At 58.1% G+C, this 19,814-nt stretch overlaps 1 protein-coding gene across 6 annotated transcripts in view; it reads left to right on the top strand.

Moving 5' to 3' along the window:
* The window catches only part of PRDM16 (PR/SET domain 16), a 364,158-nt gene that overhangs the window by 320,165 nt on the left and 24,179 nt on the right, over nucleotides 1-19,814 (top strand). For all 6 annotated transcript variants that reach the window (XM_063660225.1, XM_063660224.1, XM_063660222.1 and 3 more), the window contains 5 exons: nucleotides 3,179-3,281; nucleotides 9,476-9,683; nucleotides 11,425-11,572; nucleotides 12,181-12,334; nucleotides 18,381-19,797. In XM_063660225.1, coding sequence (XP_063516295.1) covers nucleotides 3,179-3,281; nucleotides 9,476-9,683; nucleotides 11,425-11,572; nucleotides 12,181-12,334; nucleotides 18,381-19,797 — 2,030 coding nt within the window. The remainder of the gene's footprint in view (nucleotides 1-3,178; nucleotides 3,282-9,475; nucleotides 9,684-11,424; nucleotides 11,573-12,180; nucleotides 12,335-18,380; nucleotides 19,798-19,814) is intronic.

The following is a 19,814-nucleotide window of genomic DNA, read 5'->3' as shown; positions in this document are numbered from 1 at the left end:
ACAAGCCCTGCAGGAAGGGGCCTGCAGTACAGTAAATGCGCAATTTGTGACGCTCTCGAGCCAGGAGCCGGCCCAGGCTGGGTCCGCAGACGCCCGGTTCCCACCGCGGCCCGGTCTTTGTCCCAGGAAGTCGCCTGACCCCGCCGGCCAGGAACAGTGGCGTTCTCGGCGCGTCTGGCTGATAAGGCCTTTGTGACACCGGGGACAGGCTGTAAAAACGCAGCCGGCTTTTGTCTGCACCTCCGCGCCGCTGGCAAGGGCGGGGCCAGCGAGTATGGAAAAGTTTGCGCGGATTCGCGTTCACCTCTGACCCCCAAAGCAGTTGGAGGCAGGTCGGGGACCCCCACCTCCGCCCAGCCCCGCCTCGGGCCCTGCGATCAGCACTAATAGCGATTAATTCCGACTGCGGCTCCAAGGGCCAAGGCGCCCTCCTCCTGCAGGGCCAGGGCCAGGGCCAGGGAGGGGGAGCCCGCGGCCCGGCGCGCTAGACCCTCCCGCGGCGGCGGCTCCAGGGCAGTGTCCGCGCCGGAGGGGAGGGTCCCCCGGCAGGTCTGGTGCCCTCGGAGCCGGGGTGGGGTCCCAGGAGACACTGGGGGCCCTCGGATTGGGGGAAGAGGTGGAGGAAGGGGTTTCCTTCCGCAGCCCCGCGGATCAGAGGACGGAGGCCTGGCGCCCTCGGAGCTGGGGTGGGGGATCCCTGGAGATCTGGCTCCCTGTGTAGAGAAGGGAGTCTGGGCGGCGTCCTGGGAGTGTCTGTGGCCTGCAGAGAGGGGATGGGGTTGGGGTGTGGATCCCGGGAGGCTCGGAGGCTCTCGGAGGGGGCCAGGCGGAGGATCCAGGAGGGCCGCGCCCAGCCCCCGTCCGCCCACCCAGCCCTCTGCCCACCATTGGAGCGGAGCGGAGAAGCGGGGAGTGCGGGAGGATGCCTGAGGTCTCAGGTCAGGACCCTCGACGGGGGTGGGGTGGGGAGGGAGTTGGGGGGGTAGTGGGGAGGGAGGTGGGAGGGTAGTGGGGAGGGAGGTGGGAGGGTAGTGGGGAGGGAGGTGGGGGGGTGGGGAGGGAGGTGGGGGGGTGGGGAGGGAGGTGGGGGGGTGGGGGGGTGGGGAGGGGGGTGGGGGGGTGGGGGGGTGGGGAGGGGGGTGGGGGGGTGGGGAGGGGGGTGGGGGGGTGGGGAGGGGGGTGGGGGTGGTGGGAGGTGCGGCCTGGAGTGGAGCCAAGGGGCGGGCGGCCAGGGTCCACATTGCCCTCTAACGGGACCCCTTGAGAAGCCTCCGCCTCGCCCGCTGACCCTCCTCTCTCTTGCCCGGGGCCCGGGCCAGGCCACCTGCCCCAGGGGCGTCAGCCAGGCCGGGCACTCAGCAGCCCCTTCCGCTTGCTTCTGCTACAATGCCACTCACGGCACAGCTCAGAGGGTCGCCCGGGCTTTGTCCCAGCTGGCGCTTCTCATCCCGCACTTTGGGCCCGATTTTCTAATACAGTGGCTCAAGTTTCTTTTTTAAAAAAGAGACAATGATTCAGCCACTGTGTGATTTTTTTTGATAAGATGATACAAAACTGGGGTTCTAATAATAATGGGTTTAATTGAAGAAGTTACCATGGGCCAGTTTCTCCTCTCCACTTTTACATCTCCTCATAATTTTAGCAACTTACCTGATGCCCCATAAGGGAACTTCACACACTACCGACAGAGGCCGTGCACCTGCCTGTCCTCCTTCGTGCATTTCCTGTCTGGGTGTCTTGGGAGTAGCAGACACTGGGCGTTACAGTCACGCTGTGACTTATGTGTGTCTTTTGAGAGTTCCTTGGTGTCATTCTGGAGTCAGTTGGGACTGGCAGATTATAGTGAAATTCACAACGTGGGGGACATGGGGGAGGAGCATGCAGGGGCCACACCCAGCCCTGTCTCGGGGGTGCCCAGCTGTGTCCAGCCACAGACCCCAGCCAGGTCCAGCTGCTGGAGAGCCTGGCCTGACACAGGATGGTCAGTGGGGATGGGAGTGTCACCCACAAGGATGGCCACGTCCCTTCAATCCCTGGGAGCCCTTCCCTTTCTGAGTCTAGACCCACTCTGTTTTCTTGGAGGAGCCTCAGCCCCAGGTCTCGCAGGGGCAGGTGGATTTCCCTTGGGCCTCTCCCCAGCCTCACAGCCAGTCCTCTGGCCAGGCCTGCAGGTCCCTGGAAGCTCCCCAGTTACTGTTATCAGAAGAGAGTCTCAAACACCCACATGTGCAGGGTGGGCAGTGACTCCCCCGAGAGAAACACACCTGCCGCCAGACACTCCCAGACCGAAGACACCGGGTTCCTGGTGCTGGCGGCATGGCCCGTGCCCTGGCCCAGGCCTCAGATGGCCCGGCCTCCCCTTTCTGAACTGCTAATTCTCTTTGTCTTGACCACCACGTCAACACCCCAAGACAACCTCCTGTTTTCAGGAGGCCCCTGGCAAGCCGCGGCGACACAGCCCCCAACATCACTGCTCAGTGAGCAGAGTTCCAAATGGAGGTCCCCTCGTCCCCAGGGCTTGACCAGGCTGCAGATGAGCCCACCAGTTCTCAAGGGTGTCCTCCTTCCCAGACTCCCGCCTGTGGGGTCAGCCACAAGGCGCCAGGCTGACAGTGGGCACACAGTCCTGCCCACCCCAGCCATCCTGGCTCATGGCATCCCCACTCCTGGGAGAACAGCAGCCCCGTGTCCTGACTCACTGGCCAGGCTCAGCTCATGGCCACTTTCAGAAACAACCAGATTCACTCCACACCCCGAGCTCCCCCTCCCCCACCGCCACTGGCAAAGCGGGTCTCACTTACATACACAAAATGGAACAAAAGAAACTTGAGAACCCACCCAGGTGGGCTCTTGGTGGAAGCGGGGCTCTGCCGTGCCCCCAGGACACCCCCAGCTGGGAACTTTGATGTGGATCCTACCTGTTTAGTCAGCCATTGCTGACTAAATATTCATTGCTTTATGAATACCCTAAAACCCAATAAAGCAAATTAAAAGGGGACACAATTCCTTCTGCGCATACTCTGCAAAAGTTCCAGAGGGGACCCTCTTGGTGGCAATTAGAGGAAAATCAAGTGCAGGCCGAGCTGCGTCCACAGTGTGAGGGCTGAGTGTGCACTGAGAGGCTCTCCAGATACCAACAAACCACACTCGCCGTTTCTCTCTGGTCTCTCCATCCTAGATCTACTACAAAGTCATTAAGGACATTGAGCCAGGTGAGGAGCTGCTGGTGCACGTGAAGGAAGGCGTCTACCCCCTGGGCACAGTGCCACCCGGCCTGGACGGTAAGACCCCTCCCCCAAACCGGGCCACGGCCCCTGGGAGCCCCCAGCCAACCCGGAAGAGGAGCAGATGCCTGGGAGGACCGAGGGCCTCTCATCACCTCAAGCCACCTAATGCGGGCCAGGCAGCCCCCAAGTGCTGGGTACCTCCATTTTTGCAGACCCCAGGCCAGCAGAAACTGCCTGCCCCCACAAAGGCTCAACCTAATGGCTTTCTTGTTCCTCTTCCCTGGGGCACCCAGGAGGTGCACCCAGAATTTAAGAAGGGCTTCGTGCAGTGGGCAAACTGTTATCCAGTGGATTATGTCTTTGCAATGTTAGGGTCCCAGGTGATTTTTTTAAGCTATGTTTTATTATTGCTATTATTCTTATTAGCAGCAGCAACAGCAGCCTTTGCTTTCCCTGGTACTTAAACGAACAAACAAACAGACACCAAGCCAGTTTTGTAGCTTCAAAGCATTTCTGGCTGCCCCAGAGCTCTCTGTGGTGTGGGAAGATTTTGTTTCATTTAAGAGAGTGGATGATGGCATATGTATCTTTCAAAGCAAAATGCGCATCTGTAGCTAAAACTCCAAGAGAAGTGTTAGGGGAAGTTTCATTTGGCAAGAGGGAAAATGCTGGGTCTGAGGCGGGTCTCACAGTGATGCGGAGTCGCCCCGCTCTTCCAGACAGGGCTGTGGGAAGCCTTCCAAATTTCCTTTTCCCTAGATCTGCCGATCCCTCTCTGTCGAGTAGAGGTGGGACAAGTGAGTTTCCCTTTCACCTTCCTCCACACCCAAGTACAGCTGAGAGGATGCCTGAGAAAATTCCAGTCCCACACAGATGAGTTCTTCCCAGATACAGGCTCATTCCTGCCTTCACGTCATGAAGCTATGTGTCCATTCCCCTACGGGGTCCTGGAACAGCCGGCCAGGAAAGGCTCTGTGGGCAGTGAGGCCCTGGCCCGTCGGCTCCACGCAGGTACCTCTGAGCAGACGGCTCCAGGGTTCGAGCCTAACTGCTTTACTTTGGGGGAGACCCCACAAGTGAACAGGAACGCAAGCTCCCTCCTGGACGTTTCCGGAGCTGGTGATTCCTGCTGGTGCTGGAGCCTGGAGGGAGGCTGAGTTTTCCTCCTTGCTTCTTGGACCTCCCCTTCAAACACACCAAGGCTTAATGATTAATGCCATTCGCTGCAAGTTTCTCCAAGGAACCACTCTGATTTCACGGTGAAGGAATGGTGCTGGAATTAGCAGGAAGGCTTCAAGACCAGACATGGAGAACTCCACCTTCATTTACCCTTTCCATCACTGAGCATGGCCCAGCCTTAATTTACCCTTTCCATCACCGAGTGTGGCCCAGCTAGCTGGGTCCTTCCTTGGTGCAGTATCTGTTTATGTCCCTGAGTGTCCGAAAGGAAATGACCACAGAAGGATAGTTTAGCAAGCCGGAGCCTATCTGTACTTTCTTCCAAAGTTTGGTTTTATTTAGGCCATTGAGAAAAGAAAAATAAATTGCCGAGATCTGGATAGCAGAGGGGAAGGCCTCATTTTCCTTAAAATAATTGTTGAAAAGATCTATGAATCTTAGATAGCGCACAAGAATGCCAAGAGACAAATCTGCTTGACTTAAGGAGAGTGCTTGACTATGGAATTTCATTTGTACGATGAAATTTCTTTCTTCCAAAAGGTTTTTTAAAAACCTTGATTTCTGCTCCCCACCCCCCTCCGGCCCCTGATATTAAATAACCTGGGTCTACATTTTCCTAATAATTTATCAAGCATTTGTGGGCTAATTGCTTGCCACACATAATAGCCCAACATCAAATATTTGACTTTCCCTGCTCTTTCCTGTCAAGTTCATGCCTTCCCAATAGCCACCTCCCCTACCAGTTAGACTCTGAATCGCACAGAAAGAAAATGCAAAAATGTTCCTCACTAAGATAATTATCATAAAAAATCTTTTATCCCAACCCCAGCTCGATGCAGCCAGCCCCTTATCACTGCAGGAACTTGGAGGAGGCTCTCGAGCTCCTTTGAGCCTCGAGTCTGGTAGATTAGTACGTAGACGCCACATAATTGTGAACCCCTCGGCTCTCCGGGGCCATTAGGCACTGATTTATTTTTCTGTTACATTCCTGCTCTGCCATGAGGGTTGCTGATGGAACTTCAGATAGGCAAGTGAGGCGCAGATATGACAAACAAGATGTGAGGTCACCACGGCGTTGGCTTAGTTGGTGTAGGTGACAGGTGGATGCTGTACTGCAGCCCACGCACCCCTGCCAGACGAAGAGAGTTTCATTTCCAATCACTATATTTTGTGCTTTTGTTGGGAGAAGAGGGCTTGGCTGGAGACCACGTTCAGGTAGTGAAGAAGACACAGGAGACCCTTGGGGGCCAGCCCGTGTCGGGAGAACCGAGCCTCTGCCCTGCAGTCCCGGGGCTGAGCACGTTCCCTCTGCAGAGCTGCAGCTCTGTCAGGAATGCGAGGCCCATTTTCACACAAGTGATTCAGACCACGGGGAAGCCACTTTCAGATGCATTCGACTTTTTGTTTTGTTTTTACACTTACAATGAAGAGGAAAGAATTCTCTTTCTTGAGAACTTTTTGCACTTAGGAGAAAATAAAGAAAGTCACTTCCATTCCAATATGCTTTTCTTTTGAGAAAGCCTCACGATAATTTGCTTTTCCTCTCTCTAAAAGAGGTCAAGAGGAGGCAGTGCGTGGAGCACAGAGCGCATGAGCCAGCCAGATCGTGAGATCAGAGATAATAAGATGGGAAACATTATCAGAATAGGTCATGTTCTTTCAGCATTTCTTTAAAGCAGAAGTTTCTTGTGCCGAGAAAGTGAAAATGCCATAAACTATGCCCCCGTTTCTGGCCCCTCCACGAGCCCCAGGGGTGTATTCAGGGCCAGCCTTACCTGCCTGGAAGACAGCCGGGAGACCTGTCCACACCTCTCAGTAAGGGCAGGCCAGGCTCAGGTGTGTCCTGTCCCCGGCTCTGTCCTCTGATGGGGACCCAGCTCCGTCCGTGGAGGGCTGGGGTCGGGGAGCAGCAGGGCAGGGATGGTCACTGAAATCGGCTCCGTCACGTCCAGGGCACCCTCCAAGGCCATTGGAGTGAGAATCAGACTGCATTCTCATTTGCAATCTAAATTTTTATTTTCATCCCAAATTCTAAATGAGAACTGGAAAAAATAAGTTGGTCAGTAATATGAGTGGGTGGGGTTGGCATTTCTTCTTGTCTTTGTTTTCAAATTTCAACTTCTATGATTGTTCTTCACTGGGTCCAGAAAGAGTAAAATAAAAGCTGGCATTTCTAACTGAATCACGATGCTGGCTGGAGGCTCCATCTCAGCCTGCTTCCAGCCCGGGACATTGGAATCCACCCACAGGCAGCTTCCCAGGTCTGCGGGTTGGCTGTGTTCTGCAATGGTCTTGGTGCTCAGATCTGCAGGGCTTGTTCCCCAGTGAAAATCCCAGTTTCTGAAGACAAGGGAAGGCCTGAGAGGGGGTGATGGTGAGCATCCCTCTATCACAGGCTCACCTCGCTTTCCCCAAAATCCTCAGTGGGAAATTGGGGCCCTGCCAGCCCTGCTTCCTCGGCCCCAAAACCACAGGCAGGCTGCAGGCCCACTGCTCCGCCTCTTCCTTGAACAAGCAACTCAGTGTCGCCCAGCCTCAGTTTGCCAGTTCTGAAGCGGGCATGTTGCCCTTCCCTGGGTGCTCGCAGGTCGATGCGAGGCTTCAGTGCCCAGATTCTCTTAAGCTCTGAGGACAGGACCTGCCACGTGGGCTCCCACCAGACCCCAGGGGTCAGCCTTGCCACCCACATCATTTGCACAGTGGGCTCTCTCTGAAGAATTTGCAGGCTTGAATCACGTTTCAAGGTGGCATTTTGTAGACTTCTAGGGTGAGTATTTCTTGCCCACCTCCTCCCAGTCTGTGTGCCCTGTCCGAGGATCCCTCCTGGCAGCTCCTAGGTGGGTTTAGTTTGTTCAGCGAGTGAACAGACTCGGAAAGCTCCTAGTGGCAGCCTTCCCCGGAGAGGTTTGGGACGGAGCCTTCCAAGCCCCAGAGGCCGGAGCTGAGGTGTGGACCGCAGTCCTGTGGGAAGTGGACTGTGCAGGCTCTGGGCATCCTCTGGCTTTTTTCCCTTCGTGATCTCGTTTTCCCCCAAACCAGTACTTTCCTGAGGTTCAGGTCAGCGAGCAGGGCCAGGATGCCTGGACACCGGCTGAGAACGAAATCACAGTGTTTGGTGCATCTTGACCGGCAGTGGTGCCTGCCCACTCACCCCCAGTGCACACACCCCTGGGGCTCCTCTCTGCCAGGCACCCCTTCCCCGTCAGCCAGATACTTACCTCTGTCCAAAGATGGCACCGAAAGTCACATCTGGCGAGCTGGTGTCTGTACCTTGGTTGGCAAGGGGTGGGTGCCATCCAGTATGCCTGCTGTGGTCTCTCGGGGCCAGCACCCTGCTGGAATCCCCACCTTGGGCACCTGAGGCTCAGGGAGCCAGGCTCTGAGGACCCGCCAGGGGTGCTGGGGTGGCCCAGGCCAAATAGCAGCATCTCCACCCTTAGGCTCAGGGAAGCTTCCAGTCAGCAAGAAAGTGCCACTTCTGGTAACCCCTGCACTGCCAGACTGCAAAGCAGCCCCCCCTTTCCTTAGGACTCTAAAAGGCCTATGACCGTGGTGGTCTTTCTGACACAGGGAGGGGACAGGAAGTGACAGCCCTCGTCCATCTGTCCCCATCCCCCGTCTCCTTGGCAATCCTTAGGTTCAGACCTTTGAGCCAACGTTCCGACCAAGCTCATGAAGACTCTGCTCAGTGCTGGGCACTGGGTCAGTCCTCGTGCACGTGCATACACACCCAAACACACATTCCCACAAGCACACAAATGCATGCGTACACACATCACATGCACACAAACACAAACACGCACATTAGCATACGCACATTCATATACGAGCATGTGTACACATATTTGTGCCTGCACAACTACACACCCATTGGCGCACACACACACAGACCAACACACAATGTGTGTGTTCGCATACAGGTTCACATGCACATGTGTGCACATCACATATGCACACACAACACACACAGCCACCCATGCACACAACCATATATGTATAATATGCATGTATGCATACATAATACAAATGCACACACATGCAGACAGAAACACATGTGCATTCACACATGCAAAGTATGCACCCACACGAACACACAGATGCACACACGCCTCAACACAAAGGCATACATAAACCACACATGTGCACGTATGAAAACACACCAGTGCACACAAATATTCACGCATGTAGGTGCATGCAGAAACACATGCACCCTCACACACATGCACATGAGTACCCGTACAGGCCACACAAACGTGGGTGTAAGTGCACAGACATGCACACACAGTCACACAAAGATGCACAAACATGGATGCAGATATGCTGAGATATTCACACTTACGTATGCATACACAGCTGCCTGCTCACGCCCAAGACGCCCCCGTGCACTCACACACTGGTGCACACACCACTGTTCAATTCATTTGGGAAAGACCTCAGTGCCAGCGTTCTTTCCAGAGCTGGGGGGATGAGGCGTCTTGTGGGGGGAGCCTCGCGTCTTAGGTAGAAGGCTGCTGCAGGCAGGGGAGGCAGGGACGGGCCCAGAGCCCCCCCACCAGGATGACATCTCCAGGCTGATTGTTTGGCTTGGCAAGGCGGTCAGGATGCTGCCTCGTAAACTTAATAATAGCTGCCCCCCTTTTAATTTGTTTGACCTTGACGACAATAATTTATTATATGCACTGGAGCTCTGTCATCGTTTTTCTCCTGATTCATAAACAAAGCACTTGGCCCGGCTTCCTCCTCCACTCCCGAGCTCGGGGCCTTCTCCAGCCCACGATGGCTGCCTGAGGCACAGGAAGGGCCGGGTGTCGCCCGGGGCTCCCTCTGAGGCACAGATTAGGGGGTCCTTTGGTGCTGCCCAGGGCTGGGCCCTGGGGACTCCACATGCCTGTTTCCAGGGCAGGCTGGTGGGCCTCAAGTTGAAGGCTGGAAGGAAGCAATGCAGGACTGGCCAGCCTGGGTGCAGGCCCTGAGGCAGCGTGGTGAGGGGGCCAGGTCTCCAGAGTCCCCTAATAGCCCTGGGCTGGGTCTCCGGCTCACTCACCACCGCCTCGTTCTCTCCCTTGCAGAGGAGCCCACGTTCCGCTGTGACGAGTGTGACGAACTCTTCCAGTCCAAGCTGGACCTGCGGCGCCACAAGAAGTACACGTGTGGCTCAGTGGGGGCTGCACTCTACGAGGGCCTGGCTGAGGAGCTCAAGTCCGAGGGCCTTGGCGGTGGCAGCGGCCAAGCCCACGAGTGCAAGGACTGCGAGCGGATGTTCCCCAACAAGTACAGGTGCCGCACCCTCCTCTGAGTCTTCCTCCCCTTCCCATGCCCTCGTCTGAGTCTTCCTCCCCTTCCCGCCCCCTCCTCTGAGTCTTCCTCCCCTCCCTTCCCCCGCCTCACTCCCCAACAGGTGGAGACAAAGGGCCCCTTAGTGGGACACACCCTGGGGATATGTGCCCCTTCTGGGACAGTGGCGCTGCGGGCAGAGCAGGTGCAGGATCCCGTGGCCAGAGCTGCAGGTGTCCCCTGGCTCTGACTGCAAATGTCCTGGCCCCAGAAAGCCACCTCCTAGGCTCGTGGCCCTGCCTGCCAGGGCTGCGCTGTGGGGAGAAACTAGAAAGGAGAAAAATTCAGGCCAGAGCCCAGATCTGCAGCCGCTCAGCCCAAGGCTACTTCTGTAATAAGGTCCCAGACCGGGATGCGGGTGGCAGCATCCACCACCAAGGGATTCATGGTGGCCCCACCCTCCGGACACACGAGCAGCTCCTTCTCAGATGGTAGGCAAGAGCCGGAAGGGGTCACCCCTATCCCCAAGACACCAGCCCTGCTCCCCACCAGGTGGCAGCGGCCTGTCCCAGGAGGGGCTTCAGAGACATGAGCAGGCCCGCACCGGCCTTCCCTTGCCCTGAGACCAGGCAGGAGCCAGCATTTGGGGCCTGGGCGGACTTGGGGACCTGTGACCCCCTGGGAAAGACAAGATTCCTGGTCTCCGTGGGGAGTGAAACCAGGACATTCAGTCCAGTGCTGCAAGGAGCTATGGAGACTTTTCCAACCTGGGCCCCTCCTCCTGCCTTTGAGGATTTCCTCCAGGACAGCCTCACAAAGTCAGAGCAAAGCCCATCAGGCCACTAACCGGCTATGTGATTGCTGGGGATTACCGCCCATCCCTGCGCCGCTCCCTGGGGACGGCAAACCCTCCACCCGGAACAGATGACTGAGAAAATAAACGTTTGGGCAAATCCCGACTGCGGCCTTTCCCAGTAAACGCCGCTCAAGAGGGTCCGTGTTTTCTTTACATAAACACATAAATCACAATTAACAACAGAGGAAAAGATACAGTCTCCTGATGCTCGGGAACCAGGCGTTTCTGATCTGAATGGATGGCTGGGCCCCGTAATTAACGAGCCGTGATATATCACTGCTTTGCTCATGAAGATTAACGGTCATCCCTGGGACGAGGGAAGCCGGGGGTCCCCCGAGAGCAGGGAATTAGAGCGGCTCCTTCATCCAAGTGCAGCGGCCCCTCCGAGCAGCTGTGCTCTGGCCCCCTCCGTGTCACCTGGAGACCCCCGAGTGACTCCCAACCTGCCTCCTCAGTGTGTGCCCAGCACTCAGAGTGGCGTCTTTGGGTTTGGGGGACTTGCCCCACTCCTGGGTTCATGCCAATGTCGAACCCCTTTTTTCTTAGGCCCAAGCTTAGCCTCAAGGCCAGGACCAGCTTGAGAGGCACCCAGGGAGTGTGGGCCGGGGTCCGGCACTGCCTCCAGCCGCCCTGGGGGTGGTCTTGGGTGAGGGATGGAAGCATCCAGGTGCCGGCTTCCTCATCTGCTAGGGGAAGGCCTCCTCTGCCCCTCACAGCCCGGCCACGGCAGAGAGGAGGTGGACAAGGAGACGCCAGCACGTGCTCTGATTCCCCGGCAGCGTGGTGGGGGCTCCGAAGGGGCACTGGGAACAAGCTGTGAGGTTGGGGTCCCCTCCCGGGCAGAGGGCAGGTAGTTGGGCCCCGCAGTGAGCCTCGTCCTCTGCACAGCCTGGAGCAGCACATGGTCATCCACACGGAGGAGCGCGAGTACAAATGCGACCAGTGTCCCAAGGCCTTCAACTGGAAGTCCAACCTCATCCGCCACCAGATGTCCCACGACAGCGGCAAACGCTTCGAATGTGAAAACTGCGTGAAGGTAACCTGAGGGGCGGCCCCGTCTCAGCCACGATGCAGCAGGAGGCTGCAGACGGGCGCCCGCTCCCGTGCTCCCTACACCCCCTGGTCCAAATGCAGACGGAGTGCGGCAGAGCGGGTAGGAGGCCCCTGCAGTGGCTCGGGCCCTTCCGTGTGACTAGGAAGGAAAGGAAGTCTCAGGGAAGACCGTGTCCCCCAGGTCAGAAGGATCAGGGCCAAGACCAGAACCCAGGCCCCTCCCGGGCGCGGGTCCTGTGCTCCTGCCAGTGTGGAAGGAAGAGGCTGGCGGGGCTGAGCTGAGCCTCCACCCCGAGCCCGCCAGGGTCTCAGCACCACAGCTGAAAGTGCTTTCTGCAGCCCTGTCTCACGCAGCCTCAGCTCGGGAATTGTTCTTGAGGAAAGCAGCCGCGGAGGCTCTGTGGCTCACTTAAGGCCATGCAGCGGGTCCTTGCTACAGCAGAGACCCGTCCCGGCCTGCTGGGTGCAGACTGCAACATGGCAAGAGAGACAGGCAGGGCCCTGCCCCCACGGCCGGTTGGTCCGGCAGCCAGAACCAGGCCAAGGCGGGTGCCCAGGCAGGGCGTGAGCCAACGGCGTCCATCTCCCCAGGTGTTCACGGACCCCAGCAACCTTCAGCGGCACATCCGCTCGCAGCATGTGGGCGCTCGGGCCCACGCCTGCCCTGACTGTGGGAAGACCTTCGCCACGTCCTCCGGCCTCAAGCAGCACAAGCACATCCACAGCACGGTGAAACCTTTCATATGTAAGTGGTCGCCCAGCCTGGCCGCCTGCCCTCCAGGTGTGCGGATGCCATGGGGGTCGGGCCAAGGTGTGCCATCCACCAAGGTCTCCCCTGATCCAAGGGACCCCGGTTTGTTCATAAAGCACTCATGGCAGGTTCTGACATCTCTGCCGCGTGCAGCCTGGTCCCCGGCAGGCACCCTCTGAGTTTGTCCCTCACTGCTCCCTTTCCCCATCCCGTCCTCCTCCACGGTTCCCCTTGCTTCACCTCACAGGGGCTGGAGGGGGGCAGTGGGTGATGGGAGGGACCAGGGTCCTGCAGAAGGAGCTGGACCCTCCCTGTTGCTACTCCCGTCCCCCGAACTCACTCCCCACCTATGCCGAACTCCAGAAGGGCGTGCTTCTGTGCTGCCCTGCAAGTGACAGTCTCAGCAGACGCCCACTGGGATTGTCAGGGCGGTATCTCTAGGGGGCCCTGTCTGTGCCCAGTGCTGTTCCAGTGCGGGGGCCAGCCCTAAATAAAAGACCAGCTGTCTTTAGGGGGCTCGCACACCAACGGGAGGAGACAGGTAAGCCAGACAAGCAAGGTGGCAGGCACAGCTCTGGGTGCAGCGATGTGGGGTTACAGCCTCACAGGGGCTGGGCTGGCAGCCTGGCATGGGAGCTGAGCCTGCCTGTTCGATGAGAGGTGTTCCAGCAGAGACACAAGGAGAGTGAGCCCCGGGCACCTGTGGAGGAGGCTCAGGAGGGAGCTGTGAGCATAGAGGCCCAGAGGCCGGGGTTTGTTTAAGGAGTGAGTGAGGGGAGTGAGAAGAAAGGGCCAGGCGGTGGCTCACGCCTATAATCGCAACACTTTGGGCGGCCCAGGCAGAAAGATCACCTGAGGCCAGGAGTTCGAGACCAGCCTGAGCAACATAGCAAGACCACATTTCTACCAAAAAAAAAAAAGTTTTTTAATTAGCCAACCACGGTAGTGTGTGCCTGTGGTCCCAGCTACTCAGGGGGCTAAGGGCGGGAGGATGTCCTGAGCCCAGGAATTCGAGGCTGCAGTAAGCCAAGATCACACCACTGCACTCCAGCCTGGGCAACAGAGCAAGACTCTGTAAAGAAATAAAAATAAATAAGAGAGAGGTAAGAGGTCACCAGGGCCGGGTCCAAGGGGCCTTGTGGGCCAGTGCAGGGACTTTGACCCTGATTCTCAGTGAAGTCAGAGGCCTCTGAAGGGTCCTGTCTGCTGGGCCTTGTGCCGAGTCATCGGTTCACACACACATTGTGTCAAGTCATCGCTTCCCAAGCATTCTTACAGGGCATCCTCACAAAAGCCTGAGAGTGGGGCCCTTCTGTCTCCAGCTGTCAGAGGAAAGTGAGGCTACAAGATGTTGAGTGACCGTGCGCTCAAGGCCAGGCTGTGGAGCCCAAATTTTAGCTTCAGGGGCCTGGCTCCTGGCCCCCGGCTGGGTGATTTGAACCTTCCAGGCTCTGTTGCATCAGCCTGGAGAGGCGGGGTGCTGGGAGCTTGGGAACCTGGACTCAGGTATTCTTGCTGATGTGGGACCACTCAGGCACTGACCACTTGCACAAGAGGTGATGCCCGCCAGCCAGCCAGGCCCCTGGGCTGTGCCCATCCCACCCACCTCCCAAGCCCCATCGTCCAGCCATCCTGCTAGGGGTGACTCTGCCCCCAGCCTAACCTGGGCTACATGCCCCCACCAACTGAGGAACCAATGGGAGATGGAGCTCTGCCTGCTGGCCGTTCCACAAGTACTGTTTTCCCATTTGCTGACCACAGATCTCTCAGGAGGAGCACGTGCGCAGTGTGCCCAGCTCCGGTGCCCCGATGCGCAGTACCCCTTTCCTCTGGGAGAAGCCAGCACGGTGCGAGCTAGGCAGGAGTCAGGGGCTGGGGCGGGGGGTGACTGCTCCCAGATGCAGGTCAAGTGACTCCAGTGAGAGCGGCACCAGTTGGTGCCTCAGATGACAACGTGGAGTTCTATAGCAAGCTCAGGAGCAAGAAAATTGGACCTAGGTTTAAACTTCCTTGCCTCTCTGGACGTGCAGACGAGCGTTCTAAAGTCCCGTTGCATCGCTTTAATGACGTGCATTCCAGGAGCTGCAGCACCCTGGGCAGTTGGAGCCCACTGTTCCCACCACACTGCAAGCTGCTCCCCATCCCGTGTGGATGGAGTGAGGACAGGGAAGCTCAACCTGCCCTGCCCAGCCTCAGCGGCTCTTGCGCTTCTTGTCCACACTCTTGGCTCACCTTTGTGCCTTGGCTTTTGGCTAAGGGGATAAAGCTTAAAGGAAAACCCCAGACGTGGGCAGATTGGGTTTATGAAGATTCTCATTCCCTTAGAAATTAGATCAGACACACCAAACGCAGCCCTGGTATCCCCCAGGCCACTACACCGTGTCCTTTGGTGCAACTGCAGAAGGGGGTCTTCAGGCTTGGAGAGGAGGATTTGCAAACAAGTGAGGGAGTCCAAATAGTGTGGCCCTTTCCAGGAATGGTCAGTTGCTTGCAGGAGAGGTCACAGCTGTGCAGGCGCTCATGGCCAGACTCCGTGTCCACCTGCTGGGTGACACACCCATGGCACAGGCAGATGGAAGCCCTAAGCCCCCACCTCACTGACCACACAGACGGAGGGGGTGTCATTCCTGGTGATGTCTTTCCCACCAAGGAGCTCACCTGTGCACTGGGGTGTGTACAAACGTGTGTGTGTGCATGGGTATAAGAGAAGGGGTGGGTAGAGAGGAGAGGAGAACAGGAGAGAGAGGAAGTATATCTGGGAATGAGGTGGACAGGCTCCCACTGGGCGCTTTGCAGAAAGAGCCTTTGCTTTAATAAGTATGCAAGTGTGTGTGTGAGAGTCTGTGAGTGTGGGTGCATGAGCCAGTGCGTGTGTGTGTGAGAGCGTGTGTGTGGACGCATGAGCTGGTGCATGTGTTGGTGCGTGCGAGAGCATGTGAGTGTGGGCGTGTGAGCTGGTGTGTGTGTGAGAGAGTGCATGAGTGTGGGTGCGTGAGCTGGTGCGTTTATTGGCATGTGTGAGAGTGAGTGTGGGCACGTGAGCCGGTGCGTGTGTTGGCGTGCATGAGGGCGCGTGAGTGCGGGCGTGTGAGCCGGTGCGTGTGTTGGCGTGCATGAGGGCGTGTGAGTGCAGGCGTGTGAGCCGGTGCGTGTGTTGGCGTGCATGAGGGCGTGTGAGTGCGGGCGTGTGAGCCGGTGCGTGTGTTGGCGTGCATGAGGGCGTGTGAGTGCGGGCGTGTGAGCCGGTGCGTGTGTGTGTGAGAGCGTGTGTGTGGATGCATGAGCTGGTGCATGTGTTGGTGCGTGTGAGAGCATGTGAGTGTGGGCGTGTGAGCTGGTGTGTGTGTGAGAGAGTGCATGAGTGTGGGTGCGTGAGCTGGTGCGTTTATTGGCATGTGTGAGAGTGAGTGTGGGCACGTGAGCTGGTGCATGTGTTGGTGCACATGAGAGCGTGTGAGTGTGGGTGCATGAGCCAGTGCGTGTGTTGGCGCACGTGAGAGCACGAGTGTGGGCGCGTGAGCCGGTGCGTGTGTGTGTGATAGCGTGTGGGCGTGTGAGCTGGTGCATGTGTCGGCGCATGTGAGAGCACGAGGGGCACGTGAGCCAGTGCGTGTGTGTGTGACAGTGCATGAGGTTGGGTGTGTGAGCCAGTGCTTGTGTCGGCACGTGTGAGAGCATGTGAGGGTGGGCGTGTGAGCCGGGGCGTGTGTCAGCGTGCGTGAGAGTGAGTGTGGGCGTGTGAACCGGTGCATGTGTTGGCGCACGTGACAGCGTGTGAGTGTGGGCGCGTGTTTGTGAGTGTGTGAGTGTGGGCGCGTGAGTTGGTGCATGTGAGTGTGTGAGTGTGGGCACGTGAGTTGGTGCATGTGTGTATGAGAGAGTGTGAGTGGGGCACAGCCAGGGTGTGCTTGTTTGGCCAGCAGGGCTGAGTACCTCCCCGAGGGCCAGGTAGGTGACCGAGGGGTATTTACAGACCCTCCCTGTGGAGGGTCACCTGTCCATCAGCAGCCCTCCAGAGAGGGCAGATTTGATGAAACGAGACAAAGTTCTTCTCCCCTCAGCCTTGAAAACGCCCCGCCAGGCTGGACGAGCAGGAAGGTAGAGCGGTTAATATAAATAGATACTGTGATGAAAGAACACGATAATCTCAGGGAAAAAGCTCCCAGCTGGAGTCAAAGGAGATCAGGCAGCCGACGATTTCTGGTGAGCAAGAAGCTTGCTGAAATCATTGTTTCCACCATGCCGTGTTTAGGAAGCAAATTGTCCCACAGAGAGAGACACTCGCCGGGGTGTGTGTGGTGTGCGTATGTGTGGTGTGCGTGTGCGTGCGTGTGTCTGGTGTGTGTGTGTGTGGTGTATGTGTGCATGTGTGTGGTTTGTGTGTGTGGTGTGTGTAGTGTGGGTGTGTGTGTGGTGTGGGTGTGAGTGTATGTGTGGTGTGTGGTTGTGTGTGGGTGTGGGTGGGTGTGGGTGTGTGTGGTGTATGTGTGCATGTGTGTGGTTGTGTGTGGGTGTGGGTGTGTGTGGTGTGTGTGTGTGTGTGTGTGTGTGTGGTGTGGGTGTGTGTGGTGTATGTGTGCATGTGTGTGGTGTGTGGTTGTGGGTGTGGTGTGTGTGTGTATGTGCGTGTGTGTGGTGTGGGTGTGTGTGCGTGTGGGGGGTGTGGTTGTGTGTTTGCATGTGTGTGTGCATGTGTGTGGTTGTGTGTGTACGTGTGTATGAATGTGGTGTGTGGTTGTGTGTGTGCGTGTGTATGAATGTGGTGTTTGGTTGTGTGTGTGCGTGTGTATGAATGTGTGTGGTTGTGTGTGTGCGTGTGTGTAGTGTGTGCATGTGTAGATGTGTGTGTGTTCCTCCCTTTCTTCTTAGAAAAACAAGAGGCAAAAGACAAGCTGGTGATTCGCTGACACCCGTTCACAGGCCTTTAGGAAAATGGCCAGAACCCCCAGGACGCTGGGTCCTGAAGTCTAGCTAGGCCGGCACTGCCCTCTCCTGTTGAGAGAAGATGCTGGCACTCGCCAGCCAGAGCCGGGCACTGCCGCTTCCATCCCAGTCTGAGGAGGTTCCCAGTAGTAGGATTTTCACTTTTCTTAAGCAGGGAATAGTCCCTCTGCATAGGGCTCCTGCCCGGGTTGACCTCCTATCCATGTCCACCTCCAGCCATTTCCAAAGGGTGGTTGAGTACTGCCATGAGCCCCAAAGTAAGGGATCCCCGAGTTGGGGCCTCCTGAGAACCTCAGGAACTGTCTGTGTCACCCCAGAGGCTGCCTTCTCTGGGGTGCAGGCAGCAGGATCTGGTGCGGAGAGGGGAGGTGGGAGGACACTAGGAACACTGTGAACTTCTAGAGAGCAGGAGGCCCAGTCTGCGTGGTCAGCGTCCTGCACCTACCCCTGCTAGAACAGCTGCAGAAGTCAAGACCAAGGCAGGGCGGGCCCTGAGCCAGCTTGCCCTGAATCCACTGATGGAGTGGCAGATACCATCACATGCATCCGCTTTGCCCGTGCCCCGCCCTGGGGAGCAGGTTCACCTTCCCCAGGGACTTCTGAAAATCTTGGCTCCCAAATTAGCAACATTGTGGGGTAGGAGGGTGGAAACAGCAGTGGCAAGCCCATTCTCCAGCAAAGAAGGTGGAGGCACAGCAGGATCTGTACCAACCGGCCCCAGGATCTGTGCTGGTCACTGGAGGCCAGCCTTGGGGTGGGTGCATGCACACTCACATATGTTTCCACATGCTCATGTGTGCACATGTGTGCACACTCAGACACGCACGCTTGCAGAATACACACACGCCTGCCCACACACACACAGACACGCACACAGACACACATGCACCTGCCTGTGTATTTGTGTGTATGCACACACGCATGCACGCACAGTACACACATATACACCCATGCCCACACACATGCACCCAGACTGCTTCCAGCCCCAGCCTCGCCCCTCCAGCGGCTGGCTTTCCCAGTAATTTCATGCGGCGTTTTCAGCAGGATTTCCTGGTCATTTCATGCGGGTTTGTCTTGGCTTCTGCTGATGTTTTAGGTGAGGTCTGCCACAAGTCCTACACGCAGTTCTCCAACCTGTGCCGGCACAAGCGGATGCATGCCGACTGCCGCACGCAGATCAAGTGCAAGGACTGTGGCCAGATGTTCAGCACTACCTCCTCCCTCAACAAGCACCGGCGCTTCTGCGAGGGCAAGAACCATTACACGCCGGGCGGCATCTTTGCCCCGGGCCTGCCCTTGACCCCCAGCCCCATGATGGACAAGGCAAAACCCTCCCCCAGCCTCAATCACGCCAGCCTGGGCTTCAACGAGTACTTCCCCTCCAGGCCGCACCCGGGGAGCCTGCCCTTCTCCACGGCGCCTCCCACGTTCCCCGCACTCACCCCCGGCTTCCCGGGCATCTTCCCTCCATCCTTGTACCCCCGGCCGCCTCTGCTACCTCCCACACCGCTGCTCAAGAGCCCCCTGAACCACACCCAGGACGCCAAGCTCCCCAGCCCCCTGGGGAACCCAGCCCTGCCCCTGGTCTCGGCCGTCAGCAACAGCAGCCAGGGCACGACGGCAGCTGCGGGGCCCGAGGAGAAGTTCGAGAGCCGCCTGGAGGACTCCTGTGTGGAGAAGCTGAAGACCAGGAGCAGCGACATGTCGGACGGCAGTGACTTTGAGGACGTCAACACCACCACGGGGACCGACCTGGACACGACCACGGGGACGGGCTCGGACCTGGACAGCGACGTGGACAGCGACCCTGACAAGGACAAGGGCAAGGGCAAGTCCGCCGAGGGCCAGCCCGAGTTTGGGGGCGGCTTGGTGCCCCCGGGGGCCCCGAACAGCGTGGCCGAGGTGCCCGTCTTCTATTCCCAGCACTCATTCTTCCCGCCCCCTGACGAGCAGCTGCTGACCGCGACGGGCGCCGCCGGGGACTCCATCAAGGCCATCGCATCCATCGCCGAGAAGTACTTTGGCCCCGGCTTCGTGGGGATGCAGGAGAAGAAGCTGGGCTCGCTCCCCTACCACTCGGCTTTCCCCTTCCAGTTCCTGCCCAACTTCGCCCACTCCCTCTACCCCTTCACGGACCGAGCCCTCGCCCACAACTTGCTGGTCAAGGCCGAGCCAAAGTCACCCCGGGACGCCCTCAAGGTGGGCGGCCCCAGTGCTGAGTGCCCCTTCGATCTCACCACCAAGCCCAAAGACGTGAAGCCCGTCCTGCCCATGCCCAAGGGCCCTTCGGCCCCCGCATCCGGTGAGGAGCAGCCACTGGACCTGAGCATCGGCAGCCGGGCCCGCGCCAGCCAGAACGGCGGCGGGCGGGAGCCCCGGAAGAACCACGTCTACGGGGAACGCAAGCTGGGCGCCGGCGAGGGGCTGCCCCAGGTGTGCCCGGCGCGGATGCCCCAGCAGCCCCCGCTCCACTATGCCAAGCCCTCGCCCTTCTTCATGGACCCCATCTACAGGTATTCAGCGCCCCAGC

Source organism: Pongo pygmaeus, chromosome 1 (genome assembly GCF_028885625.2).
Source record: "Pongo pygmaeus isolate AG05252 chromosome 1, NHGRI_mPonPyg2-v2.0_pri, whole genome shotgun sequence".
Classification (NCBI taxonomy): Eukaryota; Metazoa; Chordata; class Mammalia; order Primates; family Hominidae; genus Pongo; species Pongo pygmaeus.
Note: the sequence above shows the minus strand (reverse complement) of the source record. Positions and strands in the feature narration are given on the sequence as shown.